This window comes from Podarcis tiliguerta, assembly GCF_965153285.1.
Source record: "Podarcis tiliguerta genome assembly, chromosome: 2".
NCBI lineage: Eukaryota > Metazoa > Chordata > Lepidosauria > Squamata > Lacertidae > Podarcis > Podarcis tiliguerta.
This window is the reverse complement of record NC_139535.1, coordinates 61,214,167-61,241,327: the sequence shown is the minus strand read 5'-3', so window position 1 is coordinate 61,241,327 and position 27,161 is coordinate 61,214,167. Positions and strand designations below refer to the sequence as shown.

Below are 27,161 nucleotides of genomic sequence, written 5' to 3'. Positions count from 1 at the left end.
AGAGCAATTTATAACTTCATGCCTGGGCAAATGAAAATGGAGCTGGTGCCTTTTGACACAGCCCAGCTATGCCAATAGTAAGGCGATAGGGGAATGGTTCCATAGGTTAGAAGACCCAGTTCTGATCATAGTTTTCTGTAACAAATTTCCTGAACGATCTTGGCGGTGTAATATTATCAAATCCCCAGTGGTTCCCTTATACCAGAGGCTGAAATAATAAAAGGCTATGAGATCACAGATAGATGCCAGTGAAATTAGCATGTAACATTCACAGTGGAGGGAGTGCATGCTCATAGAACTGAACAGAGTTCTCTTGGAACCCCAACTTGGCTCGAGCCTTCTGTGGTGGGAAAACCTACTGGGTAGGGATAATGGGATAGAAGAATTCTCTTTAGTCCTGGTACCTTTCATCCTATCATAAAATTATTGCAGTGAGAAGTTCAGGGTGTGTCTGGGGTAGTCAACATTGCTGGACTGCAACTCCCATCATCCCTGACCATCAGCCGTGTTGGCTGGGGCTGATGAGAGTTGTAGTCCAACAACATCTGAAAGGTGCCATGTTGACTACCCCTGTTTTATGACCTGGCCAAGGATGGGGTCTGAGCAGTATCTGGGGTAGTTGAGCTGCCTGGTTTTGCCTTGCCCACCATTGACTTACTCAGACTCCTTCTCTCCTTGTACTTTTCTCTTGAGATGTGTGGCACAGCAAGCTTCCTTCCCAAGCAATCTCCTTGGACAGATCTTGAAGCAGTCAGACCTTGAAGAGTTTCAGAGCACCTGCTTAATATTACTAGACTGGCTAGAAGAGAATGGGAGAGATGAGGACCACTGCACTTGCTAACATTTCTATTTAGTTTGCAAGATGCAGGATCAATATTCCACTGTTGGTGTCGGTTGCCCGATACGTCTTTTTGTCATTTGTTAATTCTGTTTTCTAAGAGGTTCTATTTGATTTGCAGTTGATGTTAGCCACCATGGGGATCTATTAGATGGAAGGGTGGACTACAAACATATAAACCAATCAATACATTTTGTATTAGTTCTGCCTTGCTGTCAGGAGTCAATTGTTTCCTGTGATTGTGTCTCTTTCTGCAGCATGAAGTGGGATTTCCTGTTGGTTGGTTCTAAACCAGCCAGTGTTTAATGTGAGCATCTCCTATGGGAGCAATAAGGAGAGGGGTCAGGAAGGAATATGTTTTCCATATTCTTTTGGAAACCTAAACACATGACCACACCATGTCTGCCGTGCACTCACTTTTCCTGTACACAAGTGCTATCCATGCAGTAAACTTGCCATGCTTAAAGCAGTCATTAGGGCAGATCCATACCACACATTAGTTCCCATGATTCTCTGGGGGAAGCAGATGTGTCTTAAATATATGGTGTAGATCTGCCCTTATAGAGCATGAAGACTGCTTGAAGGTTTGTGTTAAAGCCCTATGGTTACAGAAGTTCCAGGGGCAATGCTTATCTGAGTTTGGTTTCCCTCACTCCAAAGGGCCTGATCCAGCTTCCAAGTAAACTTTCCCCCTCCGTAATCCCAACAATTCTGGCGGTGGTGTCAAAAAGAGAAAATAAATAAAACAGACACATCATGCTGTGATTCCCTCAGTGTGTGCGCACGCACACAAGGGTTTGCAAGTGAGAATGGGGGTGGTCAAACACACTTGTGATTTATTTATTTATATTTATATTCCACTTTCCCTCAAAGGAGCTCAAAGTGGCCATAATAATTCTGTGGGGATTGGCCCATGGTGAGCCAGTGAGCTTCATGGCTAAGTGAGGTTTTAGTCCCAGGTGTTAGTTTTCTAACTGCTACACCACACTGGTGCTCCAGAGAAGAGGCAGCGAATGAAATGATTTAACCCCCTCAGTCCATATGAAAATCCCTCACCCTCTCCCTACATATGCTATTAACTTTTTAAAAACTTGACAGTGACAGGCTTCCTACTTACACCTTTAGTGTCACATCTAGTATGGTGCTAAAACTGCAGCTTGTTTTGTTTCTTTTCACTCATGTCTTCCTGGCATCATCCTTAAATGGGAAGTGTGCAAGGCATGTCACAAAACATCCAGGAACTTCCAGCTTTATTTCCTTTGGAACTGGGAGAGATCATCTCCTGGCCACTTAGCTAGAAATCTCCCCAACAAAAGGAAGGTATAGGCAGACCTGCCCAGAAGTTTTGTCCAATTGAAGTGGCTCTTGTTACCCCATTATTAACCTTCTCCTGCTTAAACCCCCGAACTTACAACAACAGTTGAAATAATCTTTTGGGATCTGCGATGTCTGCATGAAATGTTTCATGGAAGTTTTTCTCTCTCTTTGGAAAGATTAATAATAATAATAATAATAATAATAATAATAATAATAATAATAGAAATAATAGATTATTTATACCCCGCCCATCTGGCTTGGTTTCCCAAAAAAGGCATTTAAGCCTTATTTGTATTATGAGAATGCTAAATAATGAGAGAAAATGTCAGCCTTTTATGAGAGCACAAAAATCCCACCCTCCTATCACAGTTCCACATTTCTATTTGCCAACGTTCTGCTTGGTTTGAGGGGGATGGTGTATGTATATAAAATAGCTTTTTAAATAGATACAGTTGTTTTATATGTGCTTTTATTGTATTGTGAAATCACTCTGAGATGCTTCATAGAAAGCAAATCATAAATGAAGTTAATCATCATTATCACCCTGCAATCAGTGATTCAGGATGTAGTAAAAGAGGGCAGCAACCATTGCCAGGCACTGACTTTGCTCACCTCCAGCTATGAACTTTGAGGGTAGACTTCAGTCACAGAACCCAAGACTTTGAGATGCAAGTTCCAAGATATTATGTGACGCTTGGGGCACCTGAAAGAGAGACACAATGCCCTGGCTTTCTTCTTTTTCTTTCCTTCAGTGGTCCTTTCAGTCTTCTTTCCTATCCTCTGCTTCCTACCCTTCTATCCTCTACATTCACCCTTTTCCCTCTTCTCCCTCCTTTCATTTTTAGGGTATATGTTTGTGTGTGTAAATCACTCTCTGGCCTCTGTCTGTGCCAAGGTCCTACGTTCTCATCATATTCCTTATGAAGGAAGGAGCTGGTGCCCCTATTAACAAAAGTGTTAATTCTCCGTGAGCAACACTTGCTGCAGTCAGAATAATCTAAAATAGGGTACACACACACCATACAGTTAAAGGCTATGACTTCCCCCAAAGAATCCTGGAAACTGTAGTTTCCCCCTCACAGACCGACAGTTTTCAGCACCCTTAACCAACCGCAGTCCCCAGGATTCTTTGGGGGAAGTCATCGGTAGAGCATGAGACTCTTAATCTCAGGGTTTTGGGTTCAAGCCCCATGTTGGGCAAAAGATTCGCAACTAGATGATCCTTGTGGTCCCTTCCAACTCTATGACCTGTGTCCTTTAAATATGTTTGAAAGGTGTTTATGCAGCCTATTTGTGGAAGGCAGGTTTTAACATCAGTTCCCTTATATAGTGGTCAACCTAATCAGAAATAATTGAATATGTCATCTTCTGCTCAAAAAAACCTCACGGGACCCTCACTTCTTGTTGTTGTTTAGTCGTTTAGTTGTGTCCGACTCTTCATGACCCCATGGACGCCAGGCACTTCTGTCTTCCACTGCCTCCCGCAGTTTGGTCAAACTCATGTTCGTAGTTTCGAGAACACTGTCCAACCATCTCGTCCTCTGTCGTCCCCTTCTCCTCGTGCCCTCCATCTTTCCCAACATCAGGGTCTTTTCCAGGGAGTCTTCTCTTCTCATGAGGTGGCCAAAGTATTGGAGCCTCAGCTTCATGATCTGTCCTTCCAGTGAGCACTCAGGGCTGATTTCCTTAAGAATGGAGAGGTTTGATCTTCTTGCAGTCCATGAGACTCTCAAGAGTCTCCTCCAACACCATAATTCAAAATTATGGTGTTGAATTTGAATTAAGGACCCTCACTAGAAACGGCAAAATCGCCAACAAGTAGCATAATTCTGACCCCAGCTGTGAGCCAGAAAGTCTAAAGGGGAACTGGGAGCAAGCCATCCTGCTTCCCCCTCGTGCCACCATCCTCAGTAGGAATGTCAGCGGTTGGCCTGTAAACTTTTTATAACTGCCCTTTGTTTCTGATGTTTCCTCTTGCCAGATGTATGAAATCATGGGAGTTTCAGAAAAGTTGCTCATAGGAAATGGCTCACCCAGAGAAAATGCATTCTGTGTCCTTCCACATCCTTTCTGGAACGTTGCTAATAGCCACTTATGCCATGACCCATGGCCGGACAGTTTTTAAAAGCTGGCAGCTCCCCACCTCCCCTAGACAGTTAAGGTGAGTTAGGAGGAACCCAAGTGGCCTATATTTCATGCTTTTATGAGATGCTAAGTGGACTCTGTTCTAGGAAGCCGTTGGCTAATTAGCTTGAATCCCTGATTGGTTAGGAATCATACGAAAGGCCCCAAATGTTGCAAATTTATTATCAGACGCTGCCATCTTGTGTTTAGGTTCAGACAAAATTATTAGGCCGGCACTGTGCATCTGCTGTGCAAGAGGTGAGCCTCCAGCAGTGTTCAGAGACAATAGTTTATTTTTCTAATTTTTGTGATAACCCGGCTCATTGTGCTTAGCCAAGCCTCTGTAGAAAAGGGGAGATCTGTGAGACAGTTTCGAGCTGGCCAACTTCCTGCTTGGAGCATGTTTGTACAGGGTGTTTGAAACCAAGTGAACTGCAACCTGAAACCATTTGAAGTCTTTCAATAAATTCCTTTTGCATGCAGTCATTTACAATCACAAAGCAAAGCTGCGTACAAAACAGGGACACAATCTCCCGGTGACTTTTTCCCCCCTTGCGTTTTCTTGCAAAAATTGAACTTGAAAATAAAGAGAGTAGAATGCCTGGGATTTTTCCGGGGGGGGGGGGGGAGCATTAGAATGTCTTTGCTGGCAGGCAGTTATACACATATGCAATGGTCCTGGGAGCAGGGACTTGGGGTGTGAGGGAAGGTCCACATAATTCACTAAGGAGAGTGAAAAAATTGTATGCAAGGTTGGGATGGGGAAATAGTTCCCAGTTCTTGCAATCAATGGTTAACTTCCAAGCCCGCCCAAATAATGTGATGACTGCCCACTCTGTTATATGTCTGCTTTAATTACGTTAAACTTCATTGATAGGAAAGGCCAGAATAGCTTCAATTTACTTTGGTTGGCATTTACCTGAAAATCATATGTTTCCTGTCCTGTGGACCCTTGCTCTATATCTGATAAGACAGATTTTAAGGCTGGGTACATGATATATAGTAGGAATACATAAACCATCCACATAGTGCTTAAGTTGAATTTTCTGAAAAGTGGAAGAAAAACAATGTGGACTGTTATTGTTGCTCTCGTTGTTGCTGCTCTTGTTTGTTGCTTTCATTATTCCTTCTCAAACCCATCTAGAAACCCAGTCCCCCAAAGTTCTAAACAGTGATACAGAGTGATCCAAAATGCACTTGAAAAACACCCCAGCATTTTCTGCCCTCTGACACAGTGGGTCACGGTGAAGTCTACAGTTTTATGAAGAGCATCATCAAAACCCAGTATTTCTGCATCCATGGATAGGGTAGGGTTACCAGATGTCCCCAGTTTCTGGGGACGGTCCCCGGATTTGCAAATCTGTCCCCGGACAAATTCTGTCCCTGGAATGTCCCTAGATTTGCAAATCTGTCCCTGGGAAACGTGGCAGCGGCAGCCTCAGCAGCCCAGAGCCAGTCTGGTAGCGCAGTTGGCTCTGGCTGGCTTCGGGAGCTGCTCGCTGCCACGGCGCCCACCATTTTTCCTCGCCAGAAGTCCCCATATGATGTGTCTTGTGCTCTGGGCTGCTGACTGCCACTGCCACCACCACTGCCAAAGGGGAACCGGGGGCGTCCAGCGGTACAGATCTCCCCCTTCCCCCTTTGTTTTGACTGATTGGGAGAGGCTTGGGAGTATTTTAAAAAACTCTGCGCATTTGTTCCTCAGGGTGTGAAATAAGGGCTTTGCACCTTTATACAATATGCATGTGTGCTTGGGCCCAGGGTCTTTTGCCTCACCATCCCCACTACTGACTCCCTGTTGCTACTCAGCTTCAAAAAAATAAATAAATTAAAAAAATGTCCCCAGATTCATTGAAAAAAAAATCTGGTAACCATAGGATAGGGGACAGGGCTTCTGTATTCTAAACAACTATTTTTGCCACCTGTAGCATAACTAGCAATCGTTCTGCAGGAATGAAGAAGGCTGCCTCCAGGCTGCCAGTATTTTATGGGATTCAACTGCATACCAGAAATTTAGGCTAGAGCAATTACAGTTAAAAGCACTCTCTTGCCCTAGTGCAACGAATCTTGCTGTTGTCCCCTAGCAACTGGTATTCAGAGTGTACAACAGGGTACTGCTGTCCACTTTTTATTATTAATAGCAATAATTATGCAGCTATTGCTGGCATTTAAAACAATGACAACCATATTCATTTTGGCCAACTATGACTAGTATGTCACTTTTTAATTTTATGTTATGATTACAACTTAGTGTCAATGGCAGTTTCTGCCGAAATACATTAGCATATTAAAAACAGTCTTGACAACTATTTACTTTTGTGGCTTGTGATTTTGTTGGCTTTGAGTTACTGCTTTCTGTATATGCTTTACAGGTGCTTTTTTCTGGGTTATGTCCAACAAGTTTTAGTTTAAATTAATCATATTCCAGTTGGGTGGATGTGTAGCATGTATGTGTGTTTTCTGGGACTCTTTGATTCTTGAGTTAACACTGTTCTCTGTATCCTTTCTCTTCCTCAGATGTTTCGAGAAGTGCCAGCCTTTCTGAGAAAGAGCTGAAGGAAGCGAAAGCCAGGAGCCAGAGAATTGCTGCTCAGCTGACAACCCCACCCAGCTCCAACTCCAAAGGGGTCCTTCTGTTTCACCGGCGCAAGCAGCGGGTGAATGCTTTTACCTTAGAAGCCCCCAAGACAACAAGCGCGAAGCAAGCAGGAGCCGAACACATCCCCAGAGCTACTCATAAGCACCAAAGCAGCCCAAGACATGGGAAAGAGCCCCATTTGAAGCAGGCCTCAATAGACATCAGAGCATCGGAAGAATTATCCTGTGCCAAGAACTCTGAGTTGCGGGGGCAAAAAGGCAGCATGGAAAAATACGAGAAAAGCCTGGCTCTGGAGCAGACTCTAGATAACACACAGGGCTCTCAAAGGCATAAAATAAGAAGTGAGGAGGCCATTTCCACAATCCACACCACGTTGTCCTCTGAGGAAATCCCGGCTGAAGACTTTGAGCAAATCCCTCTCAGTGTGTACCTGAAGGAAACTACGGGGACAGCCTCCACCAATGGAATGCATGAACTTATCGCCAACGAGTTTGAAAAGGCACTAGTTACTGAGCAAGTGCCAGTTGTTGACAATACAGAAAAAATATTGCCTTTTTTGGATGCTGTCCCTGTCGCTGACAGGGAGAATAACAGCACCATTCTTGAACAGGCGCCATGCGTACTGCATACAGACAGGGAAAACAATGTTCTCGATAAAGAACCATATTTGCCAAATATTGACAGCAAGAATAACAACAACAACATCCCTGACAAGGTGCTGTATGCACCTGTTCTCGATCAGGAAAACAATATTTTTCTTGACAAGCCAATGAGTGAACCAGTGATTGACAGGAAGGAGAACGGAGAGATTCTCAACAAGGAGCCGGATGTACCAATCATTGAGGACAAGGACGTTTTGCCTGCTGCTGAGGAAGAGAAACCCATGCTAGCTACCGACACGCAGCCCAGCGAGACTGTGACACACACTAATAAGCAGTACTGTGAAGTACGCCTGACTTTGTCTAAACCGTTGCCTGTGAAGAACCGAACTGCAAGACCATTTGGGACTCGACTGCTGGCTGCAGCTCAGGCACCAGCAGAGAAGAGTCCTGTGGCTGAGTTTCCTCCTCCACCCACTTATGCAGAGACGTTTTCCAGCCCTCCGCCAGTAACGAGGGTCAGGTCACCTCCGGCCTACTCAGCGCTGTATCCTACTGAAGAGCAGAAAGCTCCTGTTCCCCATGAGGTTACATATGTGGACAGCAGACCAGGACCTCTTCCTGGAGGAGAGGACAGGGAGTCACCAGCAACCAAAACAGGCCTTCTGGAGGAGTCCGTAGCCCGCAGAGCAACAAAGAAGTCCATGTTCACCTTTGTCGAGAAGCCCAAAGTGGCTCCTAATCCAGATCTCTTGAATTTAGTCCAGAGAGCAGATAACAGGAAAAAGGGGAGAGGACAAGGAGGAGCATCCAGTCTGGAAGAGGAGCCATTTGCTCTGGGCGCAGAGGCCTCTAACTTCCTGCCTGAAAACAGATCAATAGAAGGACCAGCCCAGGCTCCTGCAGATAATGCCCCAGAGTGGTCTTCGTGTTTAAGGTCACCAAGAATACAACCCAAGCCGATGATCAAATCCAACCAAAGCCTATCAGAGGCGAGAGGAAAGGGGGCAGAACTATTTGCCAGAAGGCAGTCGAGGATGCAGAAGTATGTCATTGAGTCTCCATCGCACCCAGACATAGGCAGGTCACCTTCTCCTACTATGTCCCTCCCTCCCTCCTGGAAATACGCTTCAGAAACTCATCTCTCCCCAGTCACATTCCAGGCCCCTCCCAAAAGCCCAGCCAGATCTCCCAAAGCTCCTCCTCTGCCTTTGTACAACAGCAACATGTCGGAGAGCGAGATTTCCAAAAAGGAGCTGGAGATCTCCAAGCAGCAGCCTTACCAGCTTCAGTCCTCCTTGTTCATCCTTTCCCCAGCCAAAGACCCTGTGAGGTCCTTACCAAAAGGGGCACCGCCGCCCAAGCCTGTGGTTGCTGAGCCCATGTATACGAGACAGGCCTCTTGCCCAACATCTCCCTTGCCTCCTTCTCCTGTTTTTCATCCACTTGCCCAGTTCAGCCAGGGCAGACCATATCCTGCTCCTTTTGCCCCATCACCCGGGACTTCGCTTGCCCCTCAGAATGTCCAGACAAGCATGGAAGCATCGCAGGAGCCGCCTTTTGAATACCCTTCAAGAATTTTGTCGCCGAGAGCAAAAGGAGTCTTCCAAGCTCCAAGGCCTTCTTATTCCACCAAGAATGCTGGAATTGAGCCTCAGGTGTGGAGACCTTTTTACTACAAGTAATGGTATCTGTACAGGGGTTTGGGCAAATGGCCAGTGTCATTGTTAGCTGCTGATTGGTGGTGTGCAAAAAAAAAAGGCAAAAAAGCAAAATGAAGACAGCTTGCAGGTTACAAATCCAATAGGATTTGCATACAATATAGCCGTATCTCAAACTCCAATGGGCCAGACAACGTTTACACTAAGGAAACTGAGCTCAAGTGAGCAGACAGGTGCTCCCCTCAGGCATTTCTGCAGCAAAAGGTCTGCGGTGGAAGCCCAGTTTAACATAATCCTGGGATGCCTTGGCTGTCCTAGCAGAACTTGTGCAATCGGATCCATACATTTGTGCAGATTTAAGTTCCAAAGGGAGCTAAAGAGTGTGTGAATGCAGTGACCAGTAGGAGCATAAAAGTAGTCCAAGCATAGGAGTCCTAGAAGATTGTTAGCAGAAGCTTGACTGAAACAGGAGGAGCGTCTGGTGCCTTCTTTCTTCTGCTGCCCAGAAACTTTATGGAGCATCAAATCTCTGGCTTCATCTCTCCGCCTTGCCTTCTGAATTTCTTCCTTGCTCTGCAAGACTTTTGTTTCTCTGTTCTCTATGCATCTGGAGACTTTAGCATGACCTGCTTGCAACCTCTGCTCTCTGCTGATGCCAGAAGGCATGTGCTCCTTTCCCCACTCGAACATCTTTGATTTCGGACAATGTCACTTCCACTGATACCTGTTTCTGCTTCCCATATGTTTCTGCTTTGTATATTTCCCCACTCTCTACTTTTCTTTCGTAGTCTCCTTTAGACAACAACACTGAGAATCACTTCAGGGTGAAGAGAAGATGCAAACAGCCTCTAAGCACCCCATTTGTACTGCACAGCAATGCTGATGTACTTACCCTGTTTTGCTGATCTGGAAAGCCACACACTAGCCAGCCCACCCCACCCATCATGAAGGGTCTAGGCTAAAGACGCACTTGAAATTATTCCTTTGGTGGCCAAAGAGGTTTTTGCAGGTGTGCTGCTGTTACCTTACACAAAGAAATCTGTACCCAGACATATTTAGGATAATATTCTTATTAAAGTTGGCAAAAGCAGGCTTCTAAACAACTGTGGCACAGGCATACATATATAGCTCAGTGCCACTGTTTAGCCCTGAGTGAATATCATAGTGAAGTTTTATACAGCAGATGATAGGATGATTGTGAAGATTGAATATCAGTAGCATTTCTCAAAGTGACTCTGCAGTTGCCCCACAGCAGAGGCAAGATTGTCCACCCTAGCAAATACTAACAGAAATCTGGGGTGTACGGGATATGATCCCATGGTGCAGTATCTTCTGCATAAAAATGTGATTGCTTAATTGTTTAGTTTTAACAAATATGTTTCTGGCCCTCATGGCTGTTGGACGAGGGCAGAGGAAGCACAGAATGTGCTCTGAAAAGACCAGAAGGCAAATAAAGCAAACCTCAAAGTATCTCTTTTAATTTTACTGCTCTTTCATTACCTCCCATGGATTTGATTAAGAGTACTGAGTATTTGGGGCTGACAACACCACCAACACACTGGTCAAAAAGAAGTTTAGGTACTTTCTGCATTTCTGTACTTCTCAATAACTGAAGTTCTACAGGTGGTTTATTTCTCCTGGGATTTGGATAGTAAGGAACACCCCCCCCCCCCCGCAAAGGCTAGAGGCCGGCAGTGTTTTACTTCCACACAGACTTTGAAGTCAGCTATGCAGGTCTTTCAGCATAGCATCGTCCATGGGGGTCTATGGTCTGGTATTGTGCAGAGTAATCAAGCACCTGTCATTTTCTTTCAAAAGAGACACACCAGGCACTACATAATACAGCTGACAACCTGGGGTAGCATTAAGACCACGAGGAGCCATGCATTAGTTGCAAAACTGAGAGGCCAATAAAGTCCTGCATACAGAACGTACAAGTGGATTTCATTCGTTCATTAATTTTGGCATTAAGAAGTGTCTCTTGAAGGAAGCTAACTACAGACTGTCCTTTGGGAATAGACAAGCTCCATAAAACCAGGTGCTCATGTTGAGCAACCAAACCTCCATTAAATCTAACATGTAGTACTTTATAGTCAGTCTCTCCCCAGTCCCATGACAGTTTGGATCAACCAGCTCAAATAAATTTAAAAAGTAGATGCAGTGTATTTACTCAACCCATTGCCACAAAAGGACACAATCTAGTTCTCTCTCTGTCTCTCTCTGTCTCTCTATACATCTCTGTCTTTTCTTTGTGATCCCACAAGGCTGCCAGACAAATCCTTCTGTGAGGACATAACTAAAGGGAGTTTAAAAAATCAAGCATTTCCAGAATCACCAATCAGACACGTGAGCCAACAACCTCCATTGGCTGGTAGCACTAAATGCAAATCCCACATGACAGTGTTTGTTCAGTTCCACATCTTCACCCCTGGCCAAAATTAGTACCGTGCATCGAAGCTTCATACAAGTGAAAATTCCCATTACAAGCTTGAGCCCTGGGTTTGGCTCCAGACTCAGTCATGCTAAGAGTGGGCCCATTGAAACCAGTAGCTAATTTTTAAGTCCATTGATTTCAAGGGGTCTCCTCGAAGCAGGACTAAAATCTGGATTCAGCCCTAGAGTCGAGTGTGCCAATTGCTGTAGGCTACATTCCAGCAGAGCTAACTAGCTGGCAATTGTAGGCCATGTCCCCAGTAGAAGAACATGTGGAGAAGCTCTGTAATTCTAGGGAATTTATAGGGCAAATGCCTGTGGAGGAGCAGTAGACATAGGTTGGAGAAGATGGGATAGTTACAGGGATGGCAGGAAAATTACAGGATAAGTGCTATGGGATAGCTGGGTATTTATAGAGCAAAGGCTTCTGCCATCAACTCTGAAGTTACATGTCCACATAGGGTGCTGCTGTTTATGGCCACAGATATCTGCAGTGTAGTTGAGGTATAGCAGTCTTTTTTACCATTTCCTTCAGAAATGTCTGACAGAATCCTTGGGGGTTGAGTTAAGATGGAAGCCTTTATGCATACTTGTGCAGATCTCTAGCCAGTTTGATAGACGTTTCCACCAATGTTGACAATTGAGTTTATTTATAAAAGTATTTCTGCCCTGCCACGTCATAAAATTCCAGGGAGGTGCTCAATGATAAACCATAAAACACCATTAAACGAAATTGCATGCAAGTTGTATTGATCTGATGAGGGGCAAGTAAGGCCCTCTTCACCTCCATCCCAATTGCATTTCAATAAAATGAAAACACATGCCCTGTCAGGGGAGACCAAACCATTGCTAAGCTCTTCTGCCTTTTAAGTGCTGCAGCCTCTTCAGAAGAGAAAAACAAAACTTGGCACTTTCCATTTGCAGGTGTTCAGGTGTGCACATTTTAGATTTCTCATAGTCTAGTGATGAAGAAATAAAAGACTGCTGTGTGTGACACAAACAATATTCCCTGTAAAGGCATTTTAAATGGTTCCACACAGCACAGGAGTTTGTTTTTGTTTTTTTAAACTTTCTGGTCAAGTCTGGAGAAAGTCAGACATTTGCAGGAGCAATGCTAAATTCACCACGGGATGTTACCCATCTTTAGAGAAAGTGAGGGGGAATTTTGGTCTGGTTCACCATTTTATGCAAACCCGCCTAATTTGCATGTCCCAGAACAATACGAGAATCAAAATATGCTTCCGAGTTTGCACTTCTTGAATTTTGCAATGCAGTTCTACAACAACATGTGCAAGCATTATGGGAAAGCGTGAATAAAAATGCATATGTTAGTTAGGGTAACATACAAAAATGCATTATATTAGATAAGCCTGCATTCATAAATTTCTATATTAGGAGAAACGGGTGCTTAAGATGTTGATGGATTTTCATGAGAACTTTTTTTTTTTTAATTATTAATGCAGAACTGAGCTTAAAGATTGTGGAGAAGTAAATTAAAATTGGAAACTGAGAGGAATCAAGATAGATTCATTCATTCCTACCCACCACAGGGCTGCCTTCATTCATGCTAGAGATGGCCATATAAATACCGTATTTTTCGCTCTATAGGACGCACCTTGTTTTAGAACAAGAAAAAAAAAATCTCCCCCTCTCTGCATAGCGCCCCTTCAGCGAAGCGGCAGGCGAAACGGAGCCCCTTCCAAGGTGCGTTCAGTGCGTTCAATGTGTGTTCAGTCACCTTCAGTGAAGGCAACCCGAAGCCTCCGGAGTGCAGTGGGAGTTCCCGCTGTGCTCCAGAGGCTTCGGGTTCCTTTCAACCTGCTCTTTGGGGCTGGCGGAGGAAAGCTGCTTTTCCCCACAGCCAGCCCCAAAGAGCAGGTCGGGGAGCAGCGCAAAGGCTGCACGCAGCCTTCCCGCTGCTCCCCGAGCTTGTGGGGCTGGCGATGGGGAAAACCTGGGTTTCCTCCCCCCCGCCCCATGAACCACACATTCGCTCCATAAGACGCACATACATTTCCCCTTAGATTTTAAGAGGGGGGAAAGTGCGTCTTATGGAGCAAAAAATACGGTAGGTCATGCTTATAGGATCTTCTTCAGTCATGTAGCCCTGGGGAAATACGGAACTTTGCAGTTATATTACCGCCAATGTTGCTGGCCAGTGCAGCAATGGCAGGAAGCTCAGAACCTGAGCTTTTTGCTACTGGGGCACCTGGGTGAGATTCCAGCAGCATAAATCTGGAGGGGTTCACAGTCTCTTCCTGAGGAAGGGATGGGAGAGTGACCAAAGTCTGCCTTGTAACAAAAGGCCATCGAAGGCAACGCCCTGTGAAACAAAGCAGCAAGGAAACATTCCTCAGCTTCCCTCTGCTGCTGAGCAGTTGGGTTTTTAAAGTGTAATGGAAACTTTTAGGATAAGATTGCAAGATGCCTGAGTTAGGCTAGAGCAAAAACTAGGAGCAGGTTTCTCTTTCACTAGGCTAACACATCTACTGAGGGAAGTGGGTTTTATTTTTATTTAAAAACCACTCTACATTTTTACATAGCATTAAAAAATAAGAATCCATAAGCTCGCATTGCACTGAGGCTTTTCTTCCGAATCAGCCTAAGTATTGTGTTCCAACCACATTTTAGCCTTTGCCCGGTGTACACCCACAGCCACAAAGGCCTGGCATCCCAGCTGCACATAATAGAGCAGATGGGGCGGGATAGACTTGCCTCTGTTGGTCCCCTTTAAAAAAAGAAAGTTTGCCTGTGCGCTCCAGCACAGGTAAGAGGGAATGCACAACCTCAGAAAGAATGGATTAAAAAACCCAAACAAAACAGAGGGTTTGCAAAATGACAGGGTGTCGCTGCAGAGAAATGGGAGTAGCCCTGCTGAGATTCAGCACTCCCATGAAAAATAAATGTGGCTGGATGAAGTTTCTGTACTGAAACCGTACAGGGCCCAGCCTCCAAGGTAAACAAACACAACAGAGAGTCCTGTTCAGCACTGCTACCATCTTTGCCATCACCACACAAAGTGAATGACTGAAGGTTTTTCCTCTCCTTCACCCTCTTTCCCCCAAAGCAGTGGCAGTGATGGCAATGGTAGTATTAGGGAGAACTAACTAGGTCAGAGGTGAGGAACCTGAGGTCCAGGAAGCAAATGTGGCTTCCTAAGCACTTCCTACACTCTTGGGTGTAGCCCCAAGCCATTCCTCCTCCCAAGTCACAGTTCTTCTCCACACTCTCCTCCAGGGTTTTTGCCCAGCTGGAGTTTGCCCTTGAATGGCATTGACAAGGGCTCTTGTTGCCTGGAAAAGGGATATGGGAGGGGGGAATTTTGATTCAGTTCCTATTGAAAGGTCAGCCTACCTTCTTTGCACAACTTTTCAAAACAGTACAGTGGTACCTCAGGTTACAGATGCTTCAGGTTATAGACTCTGCTAACCCAGAAATAGTACCTCAGGTTAAGAACTTTGCTTCAGGATGAGAAATCGCAGCATGGCAGCAGCAGGAGGTCCCATTAGCTAAAGTGGTACCTCAAGTTAAGAACAGTTTCAGGTTAAGAACGGACCTCCAGAACGAATTAAGTTCTTAACCCAAAGTACCACTGTACTGAAATACAACCAATCTTCAAAATCTGCAGTTCCTCCAAATTTTGTAATGGGGTTTTTCAGCCAAGTAATGTATACCCCCCCAAATGTGACTGCTAGATTAAAGTGTACCTTAAAATGCATGGACTTAACCATCCAGGGGTCCTTTACCTTGTATATTATTAGTAATAATAACATTTAAAAGTATTATATTAGGGGAAATTGTTTCGCCAAAATCTGCACACTGGCAAAATTGCATACAAACCATTTTTTTATACTGGGAGAAATACGCTGATGAATTTACATGAGGATTTTTTTAAAATCGCAAAACTGACATGGAAACTTGGAGAACGGAATTGTAAGATTGGAAATATGTGAAAATGAGGCTGTATACATGCTATACCTTTAAAGCACATGGGTGTTCATGGGTGCTATCTTTGTGACCCCTTGGGCCACTGTTATGGGTCTTCTTGGACTGCCTATGGGAGGTGACTGCAAAATGCATCTGGTTTGGCAGATGCTTCATGTCTAAACTTCCTCTGTTTGGCCGCATCTAGATCCCCTTCCCTTTGCTGAAACATCATCGCAACAGTGGAGAGGGAACAGAGCCTCCATAGACAATAGGGGACTGGAAGCAAAGGAAATTTAAGCACTCTTTCCAATAGTTTCTGCTGTGATGTAGTTATGGGTGGGATACAGAGCATGAACTAAACCTCTGTAATCCTTGGCACAGAAATGTAAGCAAACCACTTATTTTCATGTGTCAGCATTTCCGCTAGCGGCAGACAGTGAAATGGTTGGTAGCGGGGGAACACACTGAGGAAATGAAAGAGGTTCATGCAGTGGATAGGAAGAACAAAGAAAGGGAGAGAAAGAGAGGGAGATTCTACTTCTCTTTGTAATGTATGTTGCCCAACTGCTGATATGACTTGGAAAATCACATAAAGCATCTGAAGCACCTTTCTTATACAGTGGTAAAAGGTAAAGTTAAAGGGACCCCTGACGATTAGGTCCAGTTGTGGCCGACTCTGGGGTTGCGGTGCTCATCTCGCTTTATTGGCCGAGGGAGCCAGCGTACAGCTTCCGGGTCATGTGGCCAGCATGACTAAGCCGCTTCTGGCGAACCAGAGCAGTGCACGGAAACGCTGTTTACCTTCCCGCCAGAGCGGTACCTATTTATCTACTTGCACTTTGACATGCTTTCAAACTGCCAGGTTGGCAGGATATACAGTGGTACCTCGGGTTAATAACTTAATTCGTTCTGGAGGTCTGTTCATAACCTGAAAGTGTTCTTAACCTGAAGCACCACTTTAGCTAATGGGGCCTCCTGCTGCCGCCTGAAGCTTCATCCTGAAGCAAAGTTCTTAACCTGAAGTACTATTTCTGGGTTAGCGGAGTCTGTAACCTGAAGCGTCTGTAACCCGAGGTTCCACTGCAGTTTGGAGTGTTTCTGTAGGCTGGCAGGGTCATAGATCAGTAGCTAGGACACATGCTTTGAATGCAGAAGGTCACAGGTTGAATCCCTTGCCACTCTAGGCAGGGCTAGGAAGGACCTCTATCTGGAACCCTAGAAAGCCTCTGGCTGTCCTGTAGACAATATGAGCCATTTGGATCAGTGATCTGACCCAGTATAATGTCTCAATAACCGTGACGTCAGTCATTGAAGGGATCACACAATTGTTGTCAGACTCAGCACCACCCCACCTGTGATCCATCATGGCCTTATACTGCTTATTCTATCGCTAGTTGTCCCAAAACAGCAAGTGCTATTTGCAGTGCTTGTTTTGTGACAGTACTCACTGGTACAAAGTACTCTCACCTTCCTGCCTGTCTTTTGCTGTCCATGGCAACCATTTTGTGCTGGTACCCACAGCACGTTTATCAAGATACGAATACCACCAGCACCTTGGTTTTTGTGTGTGTTGGTTAGTTTCTCTTAAAAAAAAACAAAGAACCACTTGCCATTCTTCTACATAAATGAGAGGAACAACACACTCATTAATGAATTTCACTTCTCCTGATCTGGGTTCATACGCTAAACTGGCTCAGTACCCCTAGTACCCCTAGCAGTATCTGGAGCAATTATGCTCTGAGTTCAATGGCTACCCCTGACCAGCTTGCCAGCAGGTCAAATTGTACAGTAGTGAACAGAGGATCCTCAAAACCTGTGCTTAACATCCCAGCCTTTCTTTATAACATGTAGCACATGCATTGAACCTAGGCAAAAGGAACAATAGCAATTCTGCCTTGGTTGGCCGCCTGCCAGTCGTTTATCTCTCAGTGTTCCTCACTTATAAAATAAGAGCATTCACTTACTGTCTTTGATCAGGTCTTTATGCAAAGTTTTTTGCTAGAATTCCTAAACCATAGTAGCTCAGATGTAGATTTGTCCTAACACAGTCTCTGCCACAGTCTCTCTTTGGGACTACAACTCTCATCAGCCCCAGCAGCACAGCCATGCCGACAGGGGTCTGATGGGACTTGTAGTCCAAAAACTCCTGGAAGACAGCAGATTTGGGCAGGCTATACTAGTGTCTGAAGGTTGCCTCAGTGTATGGCTCATTGCTCTTTGGTTCCACCCCACAAACTGGCATTTTTCATCTGGCTCCTCCCTCAAGTCATTATTTTGCCCCTGGCTCTGGTTTGAGGACCTCAGTATTCTAGGGAAAAGCAAAGTACATTCTGCAAGTGTGAAATATGCCCACTCTTGCTCAGCATGATGTATTAGAACCATGTGGGAAGCCATAGGTTTCGCACATGGTTCTAATGGGATGAGAGAGAAATTTTATTCAGTTCACATTTAAAGACCTACCTACCTCTCATTTTCCAAACCAGTATGAGAACTGTAGCACAGCTACCCTTCAAAATTCACACTACTCCAGCCAATGTTTAAAAAATTGCGTATATTGGGGGAAAGTGTGCATAGAAATGCATATATCAGTGAAAACAGCATGCATAATATTGAGGAAGATTGCTTGCAAAAAGTAGGTATGTGGGTCAAATCTGCAAACAAGCGTGTTTATTAGGAGAAATTCACACCAAATTATGACAAATTTTCATGTTTATTTCATGTTTATTTGGAGAACTGAACTTCATTCTTTGAACACAGCATGTAGTAAAACTTGCTGGGTGGCTTATCTGCCTTATGTGCACCAGCAATTGAATGGAGATTTGCCACATGCAGTGATCTAAGTGGTGAGGGGCCATGCAACATGTTATGCCCTCCGTGTAGAGGAACTACTTCATTTAAACCATCTATGTGCCTGATCCAACAGAAATAGCATGCATAACCAGCTCTTAGAGCTTGCATTCTGGGATGGGGAGAGAGAGAGATGCATTCTTCAAGTGTCCAAAAATGCACAGCTCAATTCTGCTGAGATATCAGAAACAGAGGATACCTGGGTCCTTTATCAAAAAGTAATTGCTGCTCCTTGTAACTGAGGGCTGCAACACTGGCCTGCATGTCAGAGCATGGATGTTTTTGCATTGCTTCTTCCTTAGAGTGTGGGACTTTTGTTCCAGGTAGGTTCCAGCCACATTTGCTCATTCACCAAACCCTTCTTGCAATTTCCTACCTCTGGGATCTGAAATATCCCTGCCTGTGCTTGTTTTGGGAAACCTGAGTCTCTCATAACATCCAGATTCATTGATTAGGTCCCCCCCCCCCCATTGTGCAAATGCCTGTAGCAGAAATGGTTGGCTCAAAGTACAAATATACAGCCTTTTTTTAAATGGTTCTGGCAAAACCATTGCTTAATACAAGTAAGTATTTCAGAATTCCTTGGGTTAGTTTATAAGGACAGAGGAGATTTAAACTACCGTACTTGTTCGTATATGCAGGGATAGGACGTGAATACTCCTATTGTTGCCCATGTGATGGAGAAAATTGTGTGTGCCTATGTCTTTGTGTGTGAGCCACCTAAGACCTTCAGCTTAAAGGGAAATGATGGTTTAAAAACAAGCTAGTTAAGTCATCAGATAGCAAAGAAAAGTTTTAGTTGTATCCCCTGCAGATCCATGCTTTGCTTTTCTTTCCTGCCATTCCCTTCCCCAAACCCTATTCTAGCAGGTATAAAATGCTTGAGGGGGAGATACTATCAAGTGGAAGCCATACAGGTGTGTCACTGTCATTGGTTCTAGAAGCGCAGTGTTTGTGCTAGGAACTTACCTGTGTCTGGCTGAAAGCTGTATGTCATTTTCTGGAATCCACCTTCTGTTTTCAAGGTTTTTCTGATTAGTTCTCACATAGGAACTCGCTCCTCTTACAGTGATGTCAGCAGGATATTCTATTCACTGAACTCATTGAGAAATGGTAATTCTGTGAGAGCATGTGCCTTGCCCAAGGTCACCCATAGAGAAACTGATACAGCTGGGAAAGGAATTTCAGAGGTCCTGCTCTCTGACCCATACTTCCTCTTTCAGTGACCATTTGAGACTGCCAAATATACCAGCCTTCCACTGATAAACTTAGTCAAAGGGGCAGGACACTGACCTCATCTCTTGTTCCCCTTACAGGAAAGGAAGATGTCCCTCCCTGCTTCCCCGACGTGGACTCCCCGACTGCTGCGCCGACCACCTAGCAGCTTAGACGGCTGGGTGAGCCCAGCCCAAACTCCAGAGCCCGAGGAAGGGCTTATAGAGGCCTTTCGAGTAGCCAGTGTCATGACCCCACCTCCTCCGCCCATGTCTCCATCCTGGAGCGAAAGATCTGTGTCCCCATTTCGGCAAGAGGCTGACCCCAAGTCCAGCCGACAGATGCAGGTGCTGCTGGCCAGAAACATCATCAACGCTGCCAAGAGGAAGAGCTCTTCTCCCAAAGCTGTGGCCATAGAGAGCTTCAGGCCCTTCACTCCTCCTGCCACTCCCTCAGGCGGAAGTCCTAAGAGTGTGGGCAACCATTCCCCAAGCCCGCTGCCATCTCCCAGGCCAACAAGGGCGGACGGATACAGGCGTGTGTCTCTTCCTCTCTCTGCCGCACCGCCTCATGCCAGTGCGTCTTCAAACAACAGTCCCAGGTTGCTAGGCAGCCAATCCCCGACCTACAAGAGCCCACTGCAGTCTCCCAAAGCAGTGCGGATGAATGGGAACAAGTATTTCACCATGCCTGCCAGCACTGGGGCATCCCTCTGCCACGCAGCGGCATCCAACAATGGCCTGAGAACAGCAGGCACCCATTCTGTGGCCCAGTCTCCAAAACCCTCCATCGTGGAGAGTCACAGGATCTTCACACCTCCAGGAAGCACAACCAGGAAATCATCATGTCCCAGCCCTAAGAATGTGGGCACCTGCTCCCCCACCATCAAAAGCCCTTTGCAGTCTCCCATGGTAGGAGTCCGTTCTCCGCTGAAGCGCTTCACCTCCCTGTCACCCACCAACTCAGACGTATCCCTCGACTCGGAAGATTCTGGGATCAAGTCGCCCAGCATCCGTAGCTTCAACATTTGTCCCCGGGGCTGGAATGGAAGCCTGAGGCTGAAGCGGGGAAGCCTCCCTGCAGAAGCCCCCTGTACCTCCTAAACCTAGGACAGCAGATGAGAAGGAGAAACAACCTGCAAAGTTGCCTGTTGCCAAAATATTATGAAGTCCTACTACAGCCACTTAATCCCACCCATCTCATTAAGCATCAGGAGGAAGGAGCTGGGCCTGCACAGATGCAATCCCTTCCCAAAAAGCCTGCTCCTTTCTGAGGTTTAGAAGAATGGATCAGAGCCCGTTTGTTTGTGGGGAAGACCTTTCAGATCAGAGGTACTCTCAAACCGAATGAAACATGGCTGAGATTCTACCCAGCAACACACCAGATCGCCATGGGCTCCATCCTCACAGCATTTGCCTGCTTTTTTGGCGTTCATCTGTCTCTGCTAGACTGGAGCCACCAGTGACTTCCTCGCTCAAGGGAGTCTAATGAGGCTTTGGCTGCTTTTGTTGTCACACAGTAACATCCTGTGGGATGAGGACAATTGTACACACACAGCCTGCAGCATAATCCCCGGCAGACTGTCAACACGAGAGAACAGGAGGAGAGGCCTGCCAACAGCTTTGTTTGCCTTCCATATGATAGCTGTTATTGGCTTTCCCCCTCTATTCTGACGGTGGCCGCTAGTCTGCCCTCACACCAGGGGGGCTGGACATGAAGGTGAGGCATGGCCAAGAATCCCAGTCAGCAGTTACCCCTGGTGGCTGATCTGTGCAATGTAGCTTTAGCTCCAAAGAGAAGGCCTGGCTTTACACAAGCCCTGTGTATCCAAAGAAGTTAGCCTCATGGGCTCTAGGGTGCTGGAAATCCACACTGGGATATGACCCAAGCAATCCTGTATCCTGGGGCGGAGGTGTGGAATATTCCACCACAACACAGGTGGAGTGGCTGCTCAGTCCAGAAGGCAAAGGCAAAATACTCAACATAAAAATGACATCCCTGCAGCCAATGTCCAAATGTTATCTGGGTCCCAAAACTGATAAATGCCTGGAACATTAGCCAAGCATTACAAGAGAGCATGATGGAGACTACTTTTCCTCAGCAATACTATATCTAGGCTAATGTGCCCTAAGTTGGTCCCTGGCAAACACCCTCTTTATTGGGGGGTGGGGACCCAAGCATTTGCTATAAAGCCTGTTCCGATGAGAATCTGTGTGCCTGGAGGTATTCCTATGGGGAGGCCTGAGACACTCTGAGTAGTGCAGTATGACTCCATTAAGACTGCAGATCTCCTGAAGGGGTTGGGAAGAGAGGCAGGGCTGACCTAGGACTCTGAAGACAGACAGCTAACTGACTCCCAAATCAGTTATATTTCTCATGACGGCAATATCAGCAGGTGGAGGCCCATTTTAAAGACTGTATAAGACTGTGCAAGGACGATGACTCCAAGAGAAAGAGACTCCTTCGGTTAGGCTCCTCTAGAAAAGAGGCTGGATACAGCAGAAGTGGGCCTTGCCAATGGGTTCATGAATAACCATAAATAAATGGCGAGTGGGCCTTGTTTGGCCAAAGTCAGGAATGCCTCCTGTGTGATGGAAAGGTCAAAAGGAGGCTGCTTGAGACTGGAATTGGCTGACTGGACTTTGCTTCTTTCTGCATCCTTTCCACTTGCCACCACCATCAAGGACCTGATAAATGGACTTTTCTATTTTGTGCTGCCCAGAGAAGCTCCCTTTCGAATCTGGCCACCCACGTCCAGCCCATTTCCCTGTGCGATGCTGTGTAACGCGCTGCCATGTAGGCGATACTCTGACTGGCATGGGCACGGCCGTATCAGATGTTTGCCCCACTTGCCCTTGATTCTGCAGGCATCCTCTATTTTTATCCCGCTAACCTTTAAAGACAGGAGCATGCCTTAGGTGTTAATTCAAGGGGAGCCAGAAATGAGTAAGCTAGGCCCCCGTCTTTGTTTCCTTCTGATCATGCATGGCTCCCGATGGGGGAGAGCAGGCAGGGGACACTTCAAGCGGTGGGCTCCTTGGAAAGGTGGCCGAGCAAGCCAGCCCAGCTTTGTCACGTGGCATGGATGTACTGTCACCATTCTGCTGCTCTGGCAGTACAGACTCATGGCAGACCCCCCTAGTCAAAGGCTCCCATTTGTGGGGACAAGGAGAAGCAGGGTATGGCAGACCATCAGGTGATTCAAGCAGGCACCATTGGAGGCATGTGGAGATCACAAGCCCTGTGTATATAGGACCACGAAAAACAAGGCTATCAGTAGCTACTGGCCACAATAGTTTTGTTCTCCCTCCACTGTTGGAAGCTGGAGTAGATGGGGTAGACTCAGCAGAGCTCTTCTAATGCTCTTACATAGTGTTCCCAGACTTATTATAAAGGGGATCCACCAATGGAATCTGGTTGTTTCAGGGAAGAGGACATGCACATATCTGCCTTAACCCATTGCTCTCCGTTGCACCTGACACTTATTTCAAGCAACCTGTCAACCCAACTTTGGAGCCCGTATGCCTCCGCTTGCTGTAGTCAGCAACGGCAGGAGCCCAGGGAAGCCAAAACAGAGATCCTGCTGCTGCTGCTGCTGCTGCTGCCATGAGGACCTGAGTTCTGCCTCCTTGACTCAGCATGGAGAGGTGTAAGAACACCCAGTGCTACAAAATGTTTGCTTCTTCCCTGCAGCTGCTTGGCCCCTCGGGCTTGGAGGTCAAGCAGATACTTTGCTGCTGCTCCGGTTTCACCGGAGGAATGGCAAGGGAGAAGAGCATATCACACACTGGATCCCACGCTGAGGCCCTCTGTTGTGACTGACAGGCCTAAGTGATAAATTTCAGTCCCACAGGCAGGGAACTCATGGGTACATCAGGTACCGTTCTCAGATAGCTAGCTAGCTCTCTCTCTCTAGCCAGTTAACTTGTCCTTTGCAGAAGCAGCAGCAAAGTGAGGGCAGGGACTGATGGGGACAAGGAAAGGTTGCCGATGCCCTCTAGAGGCTCATGGGATCAACTACGAGATTTTTCACTCCTCCCGAGAGCATGGTAGAGACAGAGAAAAAATGTGTCTAAGGGAAAGTTGAGCATAAAAGCAGCAGCGGTTGATTGAGCTTTTGACAAAGAGAACACTGTGACAGAGAGAAAGCTCAGCTTTGGATCTTCCAGGAAGAAGGTCTCGGTTAGTTAGCAGATGGAAGCGTTGCATGTCGTTGAGTGTGTGGGAGAGAGGCACTGATCTGGGAGAAGGTGCTGAAAGATGCCATGAATCTCTAAAGGGCTCCTTGTTGTTCCCTGAGCCATGCGGGCAGCCTCTAGAACACACTGTTGCTTGCAGCCGAGGGAAGCTAAGATAAGGAAATTGAAAACATGAGATGCAAACCGTATCAGTAATAGCATAGCCCTGAACTTCCTGAGAGACAAGAAACCTCTTGCTTTCCCCGAGAGAGGGATTAAAAAGAAAAGGAAAGGAAAAGAAAGCAAAGTTATATTTGAAAGAATAAACTTATTATAGCCTTGGTTCCCGGTACAGACTTCTAAAACTCCCTCTCCAGGTCTCCAGGAAGCCCTCTTCCAAGCAATTTTTGAAGAACTGCTTAGCGATGTTGCATTTAAAGAAAAACTGAGTGAGTTTAAGAAAAGTTAAAGCTCTACTAGGGTAGAGGAGGAGGTTTAAAAGCATCTGTTTGTCCCTCTTGTCCCTGATTTCACAGGCTCTGCCTTCTCCACCTTTACCATGTGTGTGAGATGCTTCTCATTGCTGAGGAGGCCCTGTGTTGTTATGTTTGCAGGCTGGATGTCTGCAGCTAGCCCTCATGGGTGCAAATTTGGAGATGTAGGATCTAGTGTGACTGCATTGATCCAACCTCCTTTGGGAGTGTGAGAATAAACCATGAAGTCTAAGTTGTATTATCAAGCTCCAGGGACTCAAATTCAGTAGCATAATTCTTCTTCTTACAGCTAAGATAATCCTTCTAAATCAATCTGTGGATTGATTTCCTTTGAAGAGAAATAAGAATTTTTACCCTGCTTTTACAAACCAAACCACAACGATTAATCGATGAAGGGATACCGTTTTTCCTAATGGTCTTTTTTTTAAAGCCTTGTAAGTTTTCCCCCCTCTTCAAAATAGTGACAATGAATCCCCCCCCCCACACACACAGTGTATACAGATACTGCATGTAAATAGTAGCAATGACTTCTGAAACAATGTATGATATCCACTCTGCAAGAGAATGTGCACAGCTAACCATTTCCTACTTGCTCACTCAATGCAAAGAAACGGTTTTGATAATCTGTTATAAAAAAAATAATTCTCTGTGTTTATTTCCCATTAGGGAATCAGTTATCAAGCATGCGTTGTTTCACATAAACCTGCCCCTCGTGTAAATTACAAAGCAAGGTGAATCAGGGTCAATATGCACAACATTGAACAGCGCAAACCTTTGCACAGCTACTCAGAAGTAAGCCCCATTGAACTCAATGGGGCAGTTAAGCATCAAGCCTAAATTTAAATCCCTTGCTTATAAATCAGCGGTCAGGTCTCCTTGCAAACACCTGGACTCAGATTCACAGCAGAAGCCTTGACCTCCCCGTTCTTGAAAGGTCCCAGATAGGGATATATGCCAAAGATCTTATGAGCAAAATTGATTCCCAGTTCACAAGAGCTTTTGCATGCAAAGCAGATGTGTAGTTTCTATTAGTATTGCTGTTTCCCTGGGCATCTCTCCCAGAAAACAAAGAGCAAGAGGAAGGATGTATTACTATCCCAACTGTAACACACTGCCATGTTGGAGCTGGCAGCTCAATTCAAGAGGAACACAGAAGAATTGCTGGAGGAGAAAAGATGTTGTTAATTAAATATTGCAAGTGTCTCACTTAGGGGGCCTCTTGGGCGACTCATGACTTTTTGGCTTGTGGGACGTCTTTGTTCTGAAATTCTATAACCAAGAACACACTGGGCTTGCTGTCTCTTCACCAGATGCTCTTTGCGTTAGCACTGCACCATGCCTCTGTATAACGAAACTCCAAAATAAATACATTAGCCCACACGGTCTGGTCATCTCGTGTTATTTGGGAACCAAATTATTAGCCACAAGAAAAGAGGTCATGCTTACATGCAGTCTTCATGGGTTCACTTCCATAGACACATAATGTGGTGTAGGGGTCATTCAGCTAGGACCCAGAAGATCAGGGTTCAAATATCCACTTGGTCATGGAGTGACCTCAGGCGAGTTACTATCTCTCATCCTAACCTACTTTTCTGGGTTGTGAGGATAAAATGGAAAGGGGGGGAGAGAATTGTGTGTGCTCCCTTTGAGCTCCATCTCAAACTCCAAGAAAAGGTGGGATACAGTTGTAGTGATAAAAGTAGTGATAAATGAAAATAATAATTGTTGTTGTTGTTAAAGTTTATATACTGCCCTATACCTGAGGGTCTCAGGGCGGTTCACAGAATAAAATCAAGATACAAAACCACAAAATACATAATAAAAATAGCAACCCAATACACTTCAAGTTACATATGGTTCAGGTTACAGACTTCGCTAACCCAGAAATAGTGCTTCAGGTTAAGAACTTTGCTTCAGGATGAGAACAGGAATCGGGCTCTGGCAGCAGCAGGAGGCCCCATTAGCTAAAGTGGTGTTTCAGGTTAAGAACAGTTTCAGGTTAAGCAGAGACCTCCAGAACGAATTAAGTACTTAACCCGAGGTACCACTGTACCCCCCCCCAAAAAAAAACCCCCACACATTTTAAAAGGGCATAGGATGTAAATCAGATCAACCAAAGGCCTGGTTAAAGAGGAATGTTTTTGCCTGACGCCTAAAGGTGTATAATGAAGGTGCCAGCCGAACCTCCCTGGGGAGAGCATTCCACAGACAGGGAGCCACTGCAGAAAAGGCCCATTCTCATGTTGCCACCCTCCGAACCTCTTGAGGAGGGGGCACATGAAGAAGGGCCTCAGAATCTCAGAAATAATCTTCTTTTCCTGGGAAGGGGCAGTATCCAACTGAAGTTCCACCGAAGTCCCCTTCTCCTCCCCCATGCCCTCCCAAAATATGCTCCAGGTTTCCCTGCAACCCTACAGAGCAGATTTAGGTGGTGCGCAGGGAAAGGAGAGGGCAGAGCAGTTGTACTACGCAGGTAAAAGTCATTGCTCAAAGCACACTGTATCCGTTTAGCTGTATGCTGCCCTAGGGGAATGATCTTTATGCCTCTGGTGGCAATCACCTGACAACAAAAATGGCTGCTGGAAATAAAAATAATAGTGCTGCGAAACTGTAGGACAGCTGAGGTCAGTCACTGGGGGAGGGGTGGGGGAGAGACTCTGTTGAAGTAAGAGTGTTTGTGTTTCTTCTTAATCCAATGTGTTTATTTAGCTTCATGGTCCTTTCCATCCCAAAGGTAACAAAAGCAATCGCTCCCGCTTCCCCTAGCAAGGCAAAATAAGCCTTGTGTTAAAATATAATTGAAACTGCCGCACCCTTTTCTGATTTAAAGTCCCAGTGCAAACAGTAGCCTTTGCAGTAACCTTTCCGAAAGGCCTTCAGGCTCAAACTTTGGCAAGTCAGCTGAGAGGAAAGAATCAGTCACCAAAAA

At 45.7% G+C, this 27,161-nt stretch overlaps 1 protein-coding gene across 3 annotated transcripts in view; it reads left to right on the top strand.

Moving 5' to 3' along the window:
- The window catches only part of SYNPO (synaptopodin), an 81,507-nt gene extending 55,895 nt beyond the window's left edge, over positions 1-25,612 (top strand). For all 3 annotated transcript variants that reach the window (XM_083424384.1, XM_083424383.1, XM_083424382.1), the window contains exons 4-5: positions 6,797-9,135; positions 19,662-25,612. In XM_083424384.1, coding sequence (XP_083280510.1) covers positions 6,797-9,135; positions 19,662-20,663 — 3,341 coding nt within the window. In that variant the 3' untranslated portion in view covers positions 20,664-25,612. The remainder of the gene's footprint in view (positions 1-6,796; positions 9,136-19,661) is intronic.
- Positions 25,613-27,161: the final 1,549 nt, after the last annotated feature.